Genomic DNA, 17,615 nt, shown 5'->3' on the forward strand with positions numbered 1-17,615 from the left:
GGCTTTAAACTCAGGCTTAACCCCAAAGGTGGAGCTCTTTAAGTCAAATATGTCTTAGCGCCCTTGAGAACGGAAAAAGGCTGGTTTTGTCCCATCTCCGCCCTCCGTAGATCCTTTGTCACTTGTGTTTGTTTCTACAGCGATTCCCAAAAGACCTTTGCGTGGCGCTGTTGCTGAAGGCTGGGCGCATCCCGGCCCACACAGGGGCGGCACGTCGCTTGACGTACAACGCGGCGGTGCTATGAATCCCCGCCCACCAAGGGGAGCTGCGTGCCTTCCGTACAACATGGTGGCGTTCTCGCCGCCACGCGCCCTTCCTATGACGCACTTCCTATCATGCGCAGTGATATTTGACCCTTGAACTCGCTGGCGCTTTCTTCTTCCTCTTCCGGGGACAGTATCTAGAGGTATGGTTGCTTTTTCCTTGTCTTTATCGTTACTGCCTTTACAATCGGCCGCCATCCGGGGTGTTGCAGGAGACGCGGTCTCTCAGGCACAGTCTTTTGAGCTGGCGTTGGGGTAAGGGCTTAGGAGGAAGGTTGGTAGTGAGCAGTTCCCGGACCTTAGCTTCAGACACCCCTCGATCCCGACCTCCGCTCCGCAGCAGTGAGTGGCAGGAGCTCACCACCCCTCACTTTGCCGCCTTTGCAGTCCGGCGTTCGGAGACAAATGAGTTGTGAGTTCCGGCTGGTGGAGACTGCGAAGTCGCCGGACGTTCTCGTATCTTACGGCCGTGCTTTAACCCCGCGCCTGTAGCTGTTCTCCAGGCTCTGGGAGGGTCGACGACCGGCATGTTCGGGTCATTTCAAATTGTGTTGTAAGACCAATAGCAAGGAAGATAAAAATGTTTTAATAGGGAGTTTTCTGTCTTGGTTTTGGAGAGGCAAACGGTTGATTGGGTCACTCGCGCCGGCCTTCCGTGTGGGTTTTGTTATCTGACAGTTCCAGTGTAATGAGAGTAAGGAGCTTGCAACAACAGATACAGGCTGTTGTCTTTTAAGTAACATGCTGTGACGAAATGGTTACAAAATTTGGGAAAAATTAGGTTGATTCAAGTCTTGTTTATGTTTTATGGTATTTCGGGTAGTTCACTGAAAAAAGAAGAAAAACCAGTTGGATACCATAATCCAGAGACACTTGATCCAGTACCAAAATTAGTATTAAATGGCACCTAACTTGTCCCGGATGCTGCTTTGGGGGCAAAACACTGAACCCTGGGCAGCCACTAGGTTGGGCAGAATGCCTGCTGTCGTTTAATCCTAATGACAGTTGTGTGAAGTAGTCAAAAATTATATTTTACAGATAAGCAAGCTGGTCTGTGGAGCTTTATAGTCTCAGTAAATGGTATACCTAAGGATTCAACTTACACGTGGGTGTGCTCGTGTGCCCTTCCTTTAAAACCAGCGTTTCTCAAACTTGCCTGTTGGTAGCACTTTTCTGGATACTACTCCAAACAGAGTCAGACTCTTTGAGAGAACAGCCTGCTAATCAAAATTTTAACTAAGTGCCACGTTTGATTACCGTCAGGAAAACAAACATCGCCCCTTAGCATTCTTCCCAATCACCCTTAAATATAAGTATAGCTGTCCCTCAATATTCTGGGGGATTGTTGCAGGATCCCCGAGGGTACCAAAATCGCTGATGCTCAAGTCACTTGTGTAAAATCCTCCCATATACTTTAAATCATCTCTAGATTTCTTATAACACGTAATACAATGTGAATGACTATGTACATAGTTGTGGGCACGCAGCAAATTCGAGTTTTGCTTTTTGGAACTTTGTGAAGTTTTTTTTCCCTGAGTATTTTTGATCCGCGGTTCATTGAATCTGTGGATGCGGAACCTGTGGGTACAAAGGGTCAGCTGTAGTTTATTTATTTATTTTGGTATACAAATGTGTTTATTTTAGGGGAATGTAATCGCCACTGCACAGTAGAACCTCAGAGAAAAGAGGATCTCCACTTTCCCCTTTGTTTTGCTGGGTCGGGGAGAAATGGTCAATAATCTTAAATAACCATCATATTCAGGATGGATCAGTCTGCACTGGGTCCAGCCCTAGGTCCCAAAGACCAAGAGGATGCTAAGGGACTTCCGGTGGGGGCATAAAGGATCAATGTTCCCTGTTCCTTCCCCTGCTTAAATCACTGGCTTTAGCTCCCCTCCTCCAGGAAGCCCCCTGATTAAGCCAACCCAGGCAGCTAAAGCATCTTCTTTCTCCCTCCACCTCTGAGCTCTGGGCTGAGAGATTCTGCTCTTTGTGGTTTGATTCAGTCTCCCCAGTTCATCCTCATGTAAATCATCAGCTGTGGTTTTAAAACATGGAATCCTTTTCATAAGATAGCTTAAGATAAGGATATTCTGTGTAAGAACGTAATGGGTAATGTGTAAACTCTGTGATGCTGTTTTGTTTAAGGTTTGAATTTTTTCTACAATGCAGTTTTATTTTATCTTGATTTAGGCATTCAGGATGGTTCAGCGTTTGACATACCGTCGTAGGCTGTCCTACAATACAGCCTCTAACAAAACCAGGCTGTAAGTATTTCCAAAATTAATACACGTATTGTCATTTATTCTGCAAAATGTTGAGCTATTGTCTATTCTCTCACTTTCTAGGTCCCGAACCCCTGGTAATAGAATTGTTTACCTTTATACCAAGAAAGTTGGGAAAGCACCAAAATCTGCATGTGGCGTGTGCCCAGGCCGACTTCGAGGAGTAAGTGATCCTTTTGCTGTGAATAACATAAGAAGGGTTGAGCTTTTGAGCATTAATTCCTTTGGTGAGTGAGTGAAGGAGAGGTCACCGCTAGGAGGGTTGAGAATTACTAGGCCTTCATGATCCATGTCTGTGCAGAACATAGACTTTCTTTTAAAGCCTATATGGCAAATACAGTGAAATGCCTTTCAGGTAGATCAGTGTACCATTTCCCTTTGTAACCTAGATTAATGTGTATACTTAATACTCATCAAAAACCTAGGACAATTTCTGTTTCTGTTAAAGCATCACAATAATCTCAGCGTTTTCTTTATGCAGGTTCGTGCTGTGAGACCTAAAGTTCTTATGAGGTTGTCTAAAACGAAAAAACATGTTAGCCGGGCCTATGGCGGTTCCATGTGTGCTAAATGTGTCCGTGACAGGTAAATAACTATGATGTCACATGGGCTGTCTTAAGTGTGTGTGTGTCTGTTGCACTGCATGCTAATCATTATTAGAAGACTGGTGAAAAAATAACAAAAGTTGCATATTGTATCAGTAGAATCCTCCTTGACTAGGGATAATCGATGCTGAACAAACTAATAAATGATATTAGCTCCTATTCAGTTACGATGTTGGGACATCTTTATGCTAGATGTAGAAATTAAAAGGTTGGGTGGGGCAGGCAGGTAAGAAAGTATCAGGTTGATGGAGAGTGGAAGGTCTTAAAAGTGTAGGAACAAAATCACCGTACGTAGTTCTAGTGTGGCTGGAGCAGAATGTTTTGGGAGATGATAGACAGGAATGGTAGAAACATCACAGGTAGTGAAGGGCCTCATAGGACAGGTTTTTTGGCTTGATTCTTTAAAATGTGGTAATTGATGGGGTTTGAGCAGGGCAGCGAAACCTTTGGTGTGCCAGAGGCTAAATATGCGGCAGGATGGGTAGTGAAGTCATTCTTTCAACAAAGGATGAGTGCTTGGAACAGTTTGTCTGCCTTGTGAAGGCTGACGAAATGGCACCTACGTGAAGACCGAAGGCTGGATTGGGGGTGAATGGGGTTATTGGGAGATGACTGGGTCTTGTGGATGTGCAAAAGGATTAGTAGTGGCATAGGTAGGAATAGAAGCAGTGGGGTTTATAGTGATAATATTTGCTCAGCATTTTTATGATAAGCTCTGCCAAAAGTCCATCTGGGAGGTTTTTTTTATTTATTTATTTTTTGGTGGAGAAACCAAGGCTTGTTGCTTAAAGTTACATAGATGGTAAGAGGATTCGTTCCAGGTTTTATTGAGGCTCTTGCTCTTAATTAACCCTACTGGCTACATTAAGTTTTCTCCAGAGACCTAAGTGGAAAGATTGGAGAGGTGATTGGTCTTTATAAGAGAAGAAGTTGGTTCAGAGGAGTGGTTTGCCTTCAGTTTATTCAGCTTGTTCTATAAAGTGGTCTGGCTAAGTCTCTACACCAAATCTGACATCACACTTTGCAAGTTCATTCTACCTTTCAGGAGTTAATTTGTAAGGGGAGGTTAGGCATGTTACATTAATACAAATACAAGCTAAATACAACTTCCATGAAATATAGGAAAACTTAACTATGGTTGAAGTTTGGAGGAGAAATGACTTTAAAGTAGCTGAGAATCTGCAAGTGGTATTCGAGGTGGAACCTGAATGACGGGTAAATTTTAGACAAGAGGTCGAGGGGGCATTGCAGGCAGGGAATGAACATAGTTTGATCTGGCACATTGAGGGTATAAAAGGAATGAGAAATGAAATTGGAAAGGTAACGTTGGAGATGAATGAGTCATGAGTTTCAAGCTAGAGGAGTTTGGCTTTTTACCAGTCTTTGGTTCCCAGACTTTGCTAAACATAACCACATGAGCACATTTGTTAAAAAATAAAATTCTCAGGCCCTAGCTTCTGGAGATTTGGGTATAGATCTATAGGGTAGCCTAAAGAATAGCATTTGCTGTGACACTGAGGGAGTCTTTGTAGTCTTTGTTCTGGGTAAGAGTGACATCAGCTCTATTTCTGTAATGTGATTACGTGCAGGACATTTGAAGTAGTCAGAAATCCCAGGCTTTTGAGGGTAGATTATTAGATAACCAGGGGTACCAGAAGGACACCTTAAGCTGAAAGGGTCTGTCCATAGAATTTTTTCAGCTCTTAAGTTTTAAATCTGTACTTGTATAGGTTTCGTTTACTTTTCTGGGTATCTTACCTGATTGCTTTACTCGGTTCTTTTATGACACTTTCTTGTGTTAAATTGATTTTTTTTTAACTATTTAACATTTTCTTTTCTAGGATCAAGCGTGCTTTCCTCATTGAGGAGCAGAAAATCGTTGTGAAAGTGTTGAAAGCACAAGCGCAGAGTCAGAAAGCTAAATAAAAAAATGAAGCTTCTTTGAGTAATAAAAAAATCAAAAAGCCTTGTTCTGTTATTTCTGTTGTGGTTTGTTAGTGTACGCGTTTGGTTTCTGTAGTAACTAGAGGGTCCCCCAATACACACACACACACACACACACACACACACACACACACACACTTTTTAGTTTTTCTAAAAGTAATTGGAGGTCAGTGATGGCTAAAATTTTTTGGTGGTAGCTCTAGACAACATTAAATATGGACCGTAATATATTTTCTCTTAGGAGCTATGTTATGTGTTCCTGTTAACTCTTAGTAATGCAGAAGTATCTAAAGATTTTAATAATAATTATTAAATAATCTTTAATAATTAAAGATTTTAATAATAGCTCCTTCTTTCAGTGCCTAGACTGTATCGAGCAGCCCACCCAAGTATTCTACATAAGGTCTTCTGAATTGTCTTCCAGGATGACTTCTTCAGGCCACGTCAAGCTTATTTCCCATTTCAAGGGAAAGTAGAGAGCAGGTGCTGTTTTTACAAGCCAAGAATCTAGAAGCTGAAAGAGTATCTGAATTCTGTAAAATTTGATCCTCTTCCATTTAGGCATTTACTGTTGCTGGCAGGATGAGACTTAAATGTGTTATGCAGAGGAGTGTTTCCTTGATTAGAATAAAAGTGCCCTTTCCGAAGGAAAAAGGCAGAAATCTTTCTGGACCATTGTACCGGGCTTCCCTGGTGGCGCAGTGGTTGAGAATCTGTCTGCCAATGCAGGGGACACGGGTTCGAGCCCTGGTCTGGGAAGATCCCACATGCCGCGGAGCAACTGGGCCCGTGAGCCACAATTGCTGAGCCTGCGCGTCTGGAGCCTGTGCTCCGCAACAAGAGAGGCCGCGATGGTGAGAGGCCCGCGCACCGCGATGAAGAGTGGTCCCCACTTGCCGCAACTGGAGAAGGCCCTCGCACAGAAACGAAGATTCAACACAGTCATAAGTAAATAAATAAATAAATAAAAGAACGTGAATTTAAAAAAAAAAAAAAAAAAAAACCATTGTACCACAGCCAGCTAACTTGTTCTTGGTAGACAAAATTTTTAATTAACATTTTTGCAGAAGAGGAAAGGCAGCATGACTGGCTGGGTGGCACTTGAACTCAGGGCAGTTAAAAAGTGTATTAATGGCGGTACTTAATGGCATCTCCATAGCACTTAACATCTTAATCGAGCAACAACCTCCCAACAACCCTTTCATACCTATTTCTGTTTTACAAGTGAGGGGATTGAGGTGCACAGGTTGTATGTGTTACCTAGAGCCATTTGTGTTGGTAGGATTTTTGCAAGTGGTGTATTTAGTGATTTGAGACTGAATGACTGGGCACCCCCAGTAAACACTTTGGCACAAGAAATGATAGCTGAAGCCCTTTCTTGTCAAAGTTCAGTCTCAAGACATCCATCAGGCTTCCCTGAACACCTGCAAATCCCAAGAATTGTTAAGCAACCAGGATCATACGATTATCTTATGTGATGTTTAATCACTTAAAATTTTTAATGGGGATGCAACTGAAAAGCATTGGATTCGGAGGTAGATTAAACATTTCTCTGTGACCTAGGCTGATGTATACTGCATGGACATGTTTTGTGATCCTGTAGTATTGTGTTTGATATAAGGACTTAAAAGTTGGTACTTTTAAAATAACACTCCCCAAAACAATATGCCTTATTTAAATTCAATTACTTGATTGGCTTGTAGACTAAATCTACATTTTGAAAGTCTTGAGTTGAATATTTTAGTAGCAGCTGTGGAGGAGAAAGCCTCCACTTGCCAGCCCAGTATGAGCTCTTGCCTGTCAGGACTCCTCTCTCCCTACTACGTGAAGTTCCGTGGAACAACTTGACTGAACACAGATGAACTGAGGACTATCAAGGTTCTGGAAAATAAGTGGGTTAACTTAGAAATTTGAGAAAGCTAAAGCATTAAAGTTTTGTACTTTTAAAAGGATTCTTCATAATGTTAGATGGTTTAACCTTTTCTAAATTTGAAATGTCACTTGTCTTAAAAAAAAACTTTACAATTTGGAAAGTAGGGAAAAATAGAATGAAATCACCTTCAGTTTCAGTATGCAGATAATCATTTTTAACAGTTTGATGTCTTTCCTCCCATTTTGTTTTCTAGGCCTAAGGAAGACATTTATATTTTTTTAATTAATTTATTCTTTTTTTGGCCATGCCGCGCAGCTTATGGGAGTTTAGTTCCCCGACCAGGGATAGAACCCGGGGCCCCAGCAGAGAGAGTGCCGCGTCCTAACCACTGGACCACCAGGGAATTGCCAAGGTAGACATTTTAAATAAAAATTGTAAGCATACTATATGTGTAAAAATTCAACCCTTCCTCCCCCCCTTAACCCCTGTGAGCATATTTTGAAAAATCAGTTTAGCGGCTACGTATGTCATCAACTCTATGTGCCGTAATTTAAATAGTCCCTTTCTTTTGAACATTTGGGCTATATCCAATTTTCCTCTGTTTTAACACTTGTGAGCATTCCTATACAGCTGATTATTTCATTTATGCTGATTGTTTTTTTTAAATTCGTAAGCTGGTACTGGAAGTACAGTACTTCAATAGTCAAGTTTAATTATTGGGGTTACAATGATGTTTCCTAAGAGTCTTAGCTCAGGTTGCTGTAACAAATTACCATACACTGGGTGATTTAAACATCAGACGTTTATTTCTCACATTTCTGGAGACTGGGAAGTCCAAAATCAAGGTGTTGGCAGATTGTTCTTGGTGAGGGCCCCCCACCCTTCCTGGTTTGCAGATGGCTGCCTTCTGCAAGCTCTCTTTTGTCTTTCTCTTTTTTACAAAATAAATTTATTTATTTATTGGTTTGCTTTTGGCTGCATTGGGTCTATGTTGCTGCACGCGGGCTTTCTCTAGTGGCAAGCGAGGGCTACTCTTCGTTGTGGTGCGCGGGCTTCTCATTGCGGTGGCTTCTCTTGTGGAGCACGGGCTCTAGGCACGTGGGCTTCAGTAGTTGTGGCTCACGGGCTCTAGAGCACAGGCTCAGTAATTGTGGCACACGGGCTGAGTTGCTCCGCAGCATGTGGGATCTTCCTGGACCAGGGCTCGAACCCGTGTCCCCTGCACTGGCAGGTGGATACTTAACCACTGCGCCACCAGGGAAGTCCCTCTTTTGTCTCTTCTTACAAGGGCACTAATGCCATGATGAGGGCTCCTTCCTCCTAATTACCTCCCAAAAGCCCCCACCTCCTAGTATCATCACACTGAGGACTCAAGTGTCAACTTACAAACTTGTGGGGAACACAGACATGCAGTCCATAAGACAGGATATGAAATGTGACTGATTGGTGACCATTTCTTCATATAAGTTTAGCCACTAAGTTTTTGACCACAGACCACACTTCTTCATGCTCCCTCTGCTAAGGACTCTCCTCTTCACCTTACCCTCTCACACTGCCCGGTCCAGTTCTCTCCTCCCACTCCACCACTCCCAGGAGTGCAGAGTTCGTCTTGTGATGTGTAGACACAGGAGAGCAAAGATTGGTGGGAACATAGTACCAACTCTGTCCAAATGACCAAAACAGATTCTGCACTGTTCTGGGTTTTGATTTTATTAAAAAAAATAAAGCTTTTATTGAATCCAGTTCTGTGTGTGTGACTTAAAGTATTCTTGACAGGTTCCTAAAAAGACATGTGAATGTAGTCAGTGGTTTCTTTTTAAAGTCTAGTATTTCTCCTTCCATTGAATTGCTTATAAATTCTATTAGAAGGACTGGGGGGAAGGGGAGTTCTTTCGCCCTTAAAAGCAGAAAATCTCCATATGTTTAAATAAGTAAATCAAGTTTATTTTCAGCAGTGTAATAGTATACCTACAATTTTTACCCTAATGACTTGGAGCTTGGGCTCCCAGAGTTTTGATAGTCAGGGCTATGTCTAGCTTTAACTGTAAACTATCTCATCACACCAACTAAAACCAAAACCATATACAATTCTTGTGGAGTAAGATTGTGAAGCACGGCTGAAGATTATGATTTTTTCTCTGAGTTAGATTACTTATTGCTGGTAGTCCTATAATTATTATGTATAACCAATAGAACCCGTGGTGTGTGGATCCAGCTCATCCCGGGCTGTGAGAGTCAACTGTGTTCCGTGATGTCAGTTTGGTACCTTGAACTTCGCATGGTAGGAGTATTTATTCCTGGGAAATCAGCGAATGCTACAAAATCCTTTCCCTGCCTGCCCACCCCCCCAGGGAGCTTGATGTTTAATATTACCAGCAAGTCACTGGATATTCTTCAAATTACAGTCTATTATCACAATTTAGGCATGATGCTGTTGGTACCAGGAGCTCTCTCTATATATATCTGGTGCGTGTTTGATTATGATTTGCACTGAAAAATTTGTTGTAATAAATTCTTATTAATACTTTGAATCTATGAATATCCTGGAATTTGATTTTATAAAAGACAAAACGGAGATATTATTGAATCCAGTTCTGTGAATGTAGAGGAAAACAATTTAAAATCTTGCAAAAGTGAAAGTTTCATCTCTTTGAACAGTGATAAACATTGTACTCTAAACCAGGAATAGAAAAGTTAAGACTATCTCCATGAGTTTCCTTTCTAAAGGAGAAGATCCACAATAATTCTGGATCAGGGACTTCCCTGGTGGTCCAGTGGATAAGACTCTGCGCTCCAAATGCAGGGGGCCCGGGTTCCATCCCTGGTCCGGGAACTAGATCCAGCCTGCATGCCACAACTAAGAGTTTGCATGCCGCAACTAAGATCCTACATGCCGCAACCAAGACCCAGCACAGCCTAAATAAATAAATAAATATTTTTAAAAATAATAATTCTAGATGAAAAGATACTTTCTGGTTTCCAAAATATTAGCTAGTCAATACTTTTGAGTAAGTCTTAAATGTTTCTGGTTAATTTGAAGGATTATATAAATATTTTTACCATACATTTACATTACTTTTACATTACTTTATTACTTTATAACTTGCTTTAGATTTCATTTATTCACTCAACAAATAGTTTTGAGAAACTACTATGCCAGATAAATATTAATACGACAGTTAACAAAGTAGAGTCTTCTCCTGTTCTTGTGGTATATGGGGGACCCTGTTAAATGAGGATACAAATATGTTTTTAATTGCACACATTGGGGTAAGAATCACAAAGGAGGAGTACACAGTGCTGTGAAACTGTGTAAGAAAGGAACCTCAATGGGAGTGAAGGCAGACTTTTCTGAGGAAGTCACATTTAAGCTCCGAGCAAGGAGATGTTATGTTAGCTGGATGCCAAGTAGGGAGAACATTCCAGACAAGAACCAACATGTACAAATGCCCTAAGAAACAACTTGTATTAAAAAAAAAAAAAATCCCACAAGGACTCAGAGGCAAAAAATATACAAATCAATTATCACTGCAAAGTAAAGGAGCTGTTACAGTGGAGGATTACTGGACTGAATGTCAATATTATGACATAGTATGAGTGTGTTTCGTGTTTGGTAATTGCAATCATTGTTGCTTTTGTTGTGGTCATCCATTTACAATGCTTGGTGTCAGTTTATTTATCTCTTGTAAAAATAAAATACAGTGTGTGTGTGTGAAAAAAAAAAGAAAATACAGATAGGGATGACATCAATAAAAGATTTGAAGTCAGCACACACACACACACAAAAATGTAACATAGAGATGGAGCGCTGGAGCAATAAAGTGTACTATAATCCTTGCCAAGTGAAAAAAAAAAAAAAAAGCAATACATGCATCTCCATTCACTCTCAGTATTTAGAGTCCAGTAAATCTAATGTGTGTGAGCAAATTACTAATCACTGAGAAGGAGCATCCCTGTTAGCACATAGATTTAGTCCACCTATGTGGCCCCAGAGCCAAAAGATCTGTGCTACCTTTTCCTTCCTATGGGAGACCAGTGAAAGAAAAGCTTTCCTAAACTGTTTACTTAGGAGCAAAGACATCCTTCTGCATTAGAGGATATTTAAATTATGCAATCCCCTAGATAATTTAGGCATCGACCTATTATTAAGGAGGAAAAGGATCAAAATTATTGACTCAATTCCCCTGATATTCATTCAGCTTCTATATTCCTTGGCCTGTGCAAATAGCCTCAGGACTATGCCCTCTTCTCTCTCTCTCTCTCTCTCTCTCTCTCTCTCTCCCTCTCTCTCTCTCTCTCTCTCTCTCTCTGCTTGGAAATAAGCTTACAACTTGACATGCCTACAAAACAAATGGTCTTAAAGAAAATTCAAATGTTTATTGCATCTTACCATAAGTTATATAAAGACTTTGTAAACCATATGGTCTCTGTTGCAACTACTCAGCTCTCGTGATAGAGTGTGGAAGCAGAAATAGACAATACCTATAGCTGATTCACTTTGTTACAAGGCAGAAACTAACACACCATTGTAAAGCAATTATACTCCAATAAAGATGTTAAAAAAAAAGACATAGACAATACCTAAAAGAATGGTCATGGCTGTGTTCCAATAGAGCTTTATTTACAAAACTGATGTTGGGTCACATTTGGCCTGCAAGTTGTAGTTTGTGGACCTCCCTGCTCTAGATGACTCCTGCTTCCAGCTACAGCTGCCAGCTGACCAACTGCATGAGAAACCTCAAGCAAGACCAGCAGCAAACTGCCTTGTTGAATCTAATCAACCCAAAGGACAGTGAGAAAAAATAAAATGGTTTTTTTATCCCACTGAATTTTGAGGAGGTTGGTTACACAGCAATATACCACTGAAACAGTGGTATAGTGCAATAGTCTTGAAAAATTTTTTTTGCTTGCATATTCCTTAAAGAATTTTGAAAAGCTATGTAGACCCTTGCAAATTTTTAGATTATCATCCAAAATTTTTCATTATAAATTTAAATCATTGCAAAGGATATAATTTCCAGCATAGTGAAGATATGAATAATTTTTTTTAAAAAACTGTTCTATCACTTTTTAAAATATCAAATAGAAGCTACGTAGCAACCATTAAAAAAAAAAAAAGAAATAAGCTGTCTTAACAGTTGGAAGTTTTATAGTCTTCCTTTTTTTTGACTCATGTTACCATTCCATTTCCTCTGAGGAATTTTAGACTATGTTTTTATGTTGTAAGTGTTTTCCTGATTGGTAATTCCCACGGTTCTATTTCTAAGAAAAAAAAAACCAAACGAGAGAGGCGTGGAGTCTTGCCACCCATTTGTCCTCTGGATAAAATAAGGCATCACTGCTTTTTCAACACTGTTCTCTTTGCTCTACTCTTAAGGGACTCTCGCTCAAGAATGATTCATTTGATAATTTGGGGGAGATAAAAGAGGTGAGGACGTTAAATGACAACGGTCATCGTCTACATTCTACATTCTACATTACATCTGAGTTCAGGTCATCCCAGTGTGGGCCAGGATATCCTGCTCCAACGTCTACCATTTCCCTTACGTGTAAAACAGCGAAAGACACAAAGCCTCACCACTGCTGTGCTTCAGCCACTGGATGGGGCTCTGAGGGTGAATATGATAACACTGGTGCTTTCCAGGAGCTTATAGTTTAGCTGTTTAGTTCAACCACTTATGACTCTTGGTAATTAGTTTAAATCAGTTGTTCAAGCTGGAATGACACCTATGAGGCATTTTGTTGAGGCACTGATGCTGCGTATTCTGTAATGTACAGGACAGTCCTGCTGAACAAGTCATCCTGAGTCCTGCATGACATTCCATACCCAGCCAGATTTTCATGTAGGTGGGAAACCTGTTTACTATTATCTCAGCCTTGGTAAACACCATTTGAATATAAACAAAAGAGTATTTTTGCATGACTTTAATAAATACTAAAATTTCCAGGAATGCGCTATGTAAAACCAGGGAGATTATATTTTTCTTCTGAACATTATCTGGAGAAATTTAACATTTTGGAAAAAAGAAATAGCAAACCATAAAGTTTTGAACTTCTGCAAGGTAATCTAAGATTCCCAATGTTTAGAATAAAGTATAAATGTATGGGTGAATGTATTGATATATATATATATTTTTAATTTATTTATTATTTATTTTTGGCTGCATTGGGTCTTCGTTGCTGCGCGCGGGCTTTCTCCAATTGTGGCGAGCAGGGCCACTCTTTGCTGCAGTGCACGGGAGTCTCATTGCGGTGGCTTCTCTTGTTGCAGAGCACGGGCTCCAGGTGCGCAGGTTTCAGTAGTTGCAGCACACAGGCCCAGCAGTTGTGGCTCGCAGGGCTCTAGAGCACAGTCTCAGTAGTTGTGGCGCACGGGACTTGCTGCTCCGCAACATGTGGGATCTTCCTGGACCAGGGCTCAAACCCGTGTTCCCTGCATTGGCAGGTGGACTCCCAACCACTGAGCCACCAGGGAAGGCCCTGATATACATATTTTTCTTAAATCTTTAGTGCTGGATATTGTTTTGACAAAAAATCTGATTAACAATAAATTAATTTGTAGCTTAATATATAAATCTATCATGTTCTGAAAAGAGCACCATGATTTCTAAATGCTTTGATTTCTGAACAAGTTACAGAACCCCTACTATGGGCAATCAGGAGACACCAAAGAATTTTGTTTTTTTTTTTTTAATTTTATTTATTTATTTATTATACAGCAGGTTCTTATTAGTTATCTATTTTATACATATTAGTGTATATATGTCAATCCCAATCTCCCAATTCATCCCACCACCACCCCCCCACCCACTGTCCCCCCTTGGTGTCCATACGTTTGTTCTCTACATCTGTGTCTCTATTTATGCCTTGCAAACCGGTTCATCTGTACCATTTCTCTAGATTCCACATATATGCGTTAATATACGGCATTTATTTTTCTCTTTCTGACTTACTTCATTCTGTATGACAGTCTCTAGGTCCATCCACGTCTCTACAAATGACCCAATTTCGTTCCTCTTTACGGCTGAGTAATATTCCATTGTATATATATACCACATCTTCTTTATCCATTTGTCTGTCGATGGGCATTTAGGTTGCTTCCATGACCTGGCTATTGTAAATAGAGCTGTAATGAACATTGGGGTGCATGTGTCTTTTTGAATTACGGTTTTCTCTGGGTATATGCCCAGTAGCAAAGGGTTTTAAGTACATTGGCATTTAGAAAGTTCTCTTTGATGGCATGAAGAATTAACATCAATTCATTCAACAAACATTAACTGTGCACTGGTGTATGCCAGGCACTATGCTGGCACTTACCCTGGGGAGAATTTATGGAGTCTCCCATCTCCCTTCTTTGCCCCCTCTTTCCACGCATGTGGCTTGGTGTAGTGGACAAAGCATAGGCTCCATTACTGTTGTTATGTGGCCTTGAGAAGTTGCTTAAATTCTCTGATTCTCTGCTTTATGAACCCGCAAAATGGGTATAAAAATACTTATTTTCCAAGATTTATAAAGATTAAGTGTGCCTGGCCCCTAGCAGGTACTTAACAAGTGTTAGTTCTGGGTCCCTTTCCATCTCTCTTCAAAACCTAATCTCAGAACACGTCTGCCAACAGCCATTGTGTGAACAAGAGTCAGTGTTTTCCCTCTACAACTATTTACATTTTAGCTTTATGATTTCTGACAGTGGGTTGAAAGACTGACTTCCGCTAAAGGAATTTCAAGCAGGTGAAGCTGGTAGTTCAACCTGTTGGGAGTCAAGGATCACGCACACTATTAAATATAAATACAAAGCTAACAGGTAATCCCAAGGACACGGTCAACGGTGAAGAGCGAGTTAGGATTGCCACCTCTTTACAAATAGACATCAGGGGCTTGAAGGAGGATTGTCATATGAAACTTCCCTTTCTGTTTTAAAAATCTGAGCATTGCCATGTAGACAGTGGTTCTCACACTCTAGAGTCACATAAGAATCTGCTGGGGAGATTTTTTTTTTTTTTTTTGGCTTAAAAAAAGAACAAAAATGTATTGTCTCACAGTTATGAAGCTAGAAAACTGAAATCAAGGTATTGGCAGGGCCCTGCTCCCTCTGGGACTCTGCACTGAACACTTCCTTGCCTTTTCCTCATTCCTAGTTGTTGCTGGCATTCCATGACATTCCTTGACTTGCAGCTGTGTCAGTCTAATCTCTGCCTCTGTCATCCAATGGCTGTCTTCACATAGTTCCTGTAAGAGTCTGCTGGGGAGATTTTTTAAATGCAGATGCCTGAGCCCCACGTAAGACTTCCTCAGTCAGAATCTCTGACGGTCTGGCCAAGAACCTGCATTTTAACAAGATCACAGAGATGGATCTCGGCCTGCCCTTTCACAAGGTATGGTAGAAAGTACAGCTGACCCTGAACAGCACAGGTTTGAACTGTGCAGGTCCACTTATTCATGGATATTTTTTTTCAATAGTAAAAACTACAGTACTACAGGATCCGCAGTTGGTTGAATCTTCGGATGCAGAACCGCGGATACTGAGAGCTGACTATAAGTTGTTCTCGGATTTTTTACTGCAGGGAGAGTTGACACCCCTACCCCCTGTGTTGTTCAGGAGTCAACTGTCTATACAATTTAGTGTTAGACGAATATGGGTTTAAATCTTAGAGTCCATCATTAACCACTTAGGTGACTTTGAGCAAGTTTCTTACTCCCTCTAGGTCTTAGTCACCTCACCTATAAAATGAAGGTAATATAACTTCAGAGGTTCTAACGGTTCAGTGAAATATCCTGTATTATCCACACCACAGAATGCATGACCTTTTCCTGCTTCTGGTACAAAAACTGCCTTCTCATATACTTATGGAGAAACAAACACAGTGCATCAAGATGGTCATGATGGAGGCTTCTCATTTTGAATGATTAAAGACAAGTGATAATGTTGGAAATAAACCAAAAAGTCAAGTGATATCTTCTCCTCCTCTATCATGTTTTACCGAGAATGATTTTTTTTCTCTTTGTAAGGAATTGCATACACACACACACACACACACCCCCTGCCTGAAAGTGCCAAGCTGTATTTGATTAGTTCTGGGCAGAAGCATGTTAGGGCATCTGAAAACCACAACTGGAGACATCTATTCTGATGGGCCTAATGCTCTGGGTATTTCCTTTCAACCGAACTTGGGGGGAAAGTACTTTGATATAATGTACATATGGAAATATTTTACAGCATTCTTAAAAAGTTAGATATTTTACTCGGTATATATATAAAACATACTTTTCTCTTCCATGTGTGCAAACATGGATAAATCAGTGTCTTAAAGAGTCCCTTGTCATTCCCAAGCCAGAATTGTTTTGTTTTGTTTTGTTAAATCGACTTCATTGTGTCTGAAAGGGCCAAATTGACAGCCCTGGAGACAGTGGTCTTTTCTCCAGGCTTCTGGCAGTCAGCAGGAGCAGCTGCTGATCAAATGTACCCCAAATACCGTTCCTCTGGAAAGACCATTTCTGGAGGTGAGAAGACACTTTGATTTCTCATTCACTCTGAAAGGTGCTGGTGGGGCTGACGGTGGTGTGGTGAGTCACTTAGTCAGGCCTTTGGTTCTGAGGCCATTGCCGCATTTCACATGTGCAGCCAAACTGCAGTCTGGGTTCTGGTTCAAATTCTTTTCAAAAGATTAAAGTCTGTTGTTTTAAATGCCATTCCTAATCGTGGGATAAAACATTCATAGGAAAATATTCTTCATCACAAGAATTTACTAATAGTGGTTACTTTCGGGGAAAACAACTAAGGAAGGGAAGGAGATGATAAGGGGGAGTTGGCATGTGATTTTCATATTTTTATCCTTTGTACTCTTTGAATTTTATAACTCTGAACAGGTGATCTTATTTTTTAAGAAACGGGGATCCTCTGTATGAGGGTGCTGTAGGCCACTGTTGTTATTTATTATTTAAAAATTTCTGTATTGAAAAATAAACTTTTTTAAGTTTACTTTAAAAAGCTTCACTACAAATTCTTCTTTTTAAGATTTAATAACAAAAACTTGCCAGACAAATACACATTTCTTTTTCTGCTTTTGTATGTCTGTATGATTTGCAAAGCAACTAGATAGAAAAGAAAATGTCCTGGGTTTGATATTTTATTCATCTGAAAATACTGCTTTCCACAAGATTTTTCTTTCATCATTAAACGAGTAAACTATCTGCATTTTATTGCTTCTGACTTTTTTTTTTTAAAGGATTTTCTTATTTATTTATTTATTTATTTATTTATTTTTGGCTGTGTTGGGTCTTCGGTTCGTGCGAGGGCTTTCTCCAGTTGCGGCAAGCGGGGGCCACTCTTCATCGCGGTGCGGGGACCGCTCTTCATCGCGGTGCGCGGGCCTTTCTCTATCGCGGCCCCTCCCGTCGCGGGGCACAGGCTCCAGACGCGCAGGCTCAGCAATTGTGGCTCACGGGCCCAGCTGCTCCGTGGCATGTGGGATCCTCCCAGACCAGGGCTCGAACCCGTGTCCCCTGCATTAGCAGGCAGATTCTCAACCGCTGCGCCACCAGGGAAGCCCTCTGCATTTTAAAGGTAGCCTTGACTGCGTGAGATCAGCCTTTTCCATTTGTGTAATGTTTCATTGCACTTATTTGATCACAGCATTGAGGCAAGTT

At 40.8% G+C, this 17,615-nt stretch overlaps 1 protein-coding gene across 1 annotated transcript; it reads left to right on the forward strand.

The window, feature by feature from the left end:
• The first annotated feature begins 430 nt into the window (after positions 1 to 430).
• RPL34 (ribosomal protein L34) lies at positions 431 to 5,123 on the forward strand. Its single transcript, XM_057547541.1, has 5 exons — positions 431 to 519; positions 2,458 to 2,531; positions 2,613 to 2,712; positions 3,031 to 3,134; positions 4,996 to 5,123. Exons 2-5 carry the CDS (start codon positions 2,467 to 2,469, stop codon positions 5,078 to 5,080), a joined length of 354 nt encoding a protein of 117 aa, XP_057403524.1. The 5' UTR covers positions 431 to 519; positions 2,458 to 2,466; the 3' UTR covers positions 5,081 to 5,123.
• The last annotated feature ends 12,492 nt before the right edge of the window (positions 5,124 to 17,615 follow it).

The sequence above is a fragment of the Balaenoptera acutorostrata genome, chromosome 5 (genome assembly GCF_949987535.1).
Source record: "Balaenoptera acutorostrata chromosome 5, mBalAcu1.1, whole genome shotgun sequence".
Lineage (NCBI taxonomy): Eukaryota > Metazoa > Chordata > Mammalia > Artiodactyla > Balaenopteridae > Balaenoptera > Balaenoptera acutorostrata.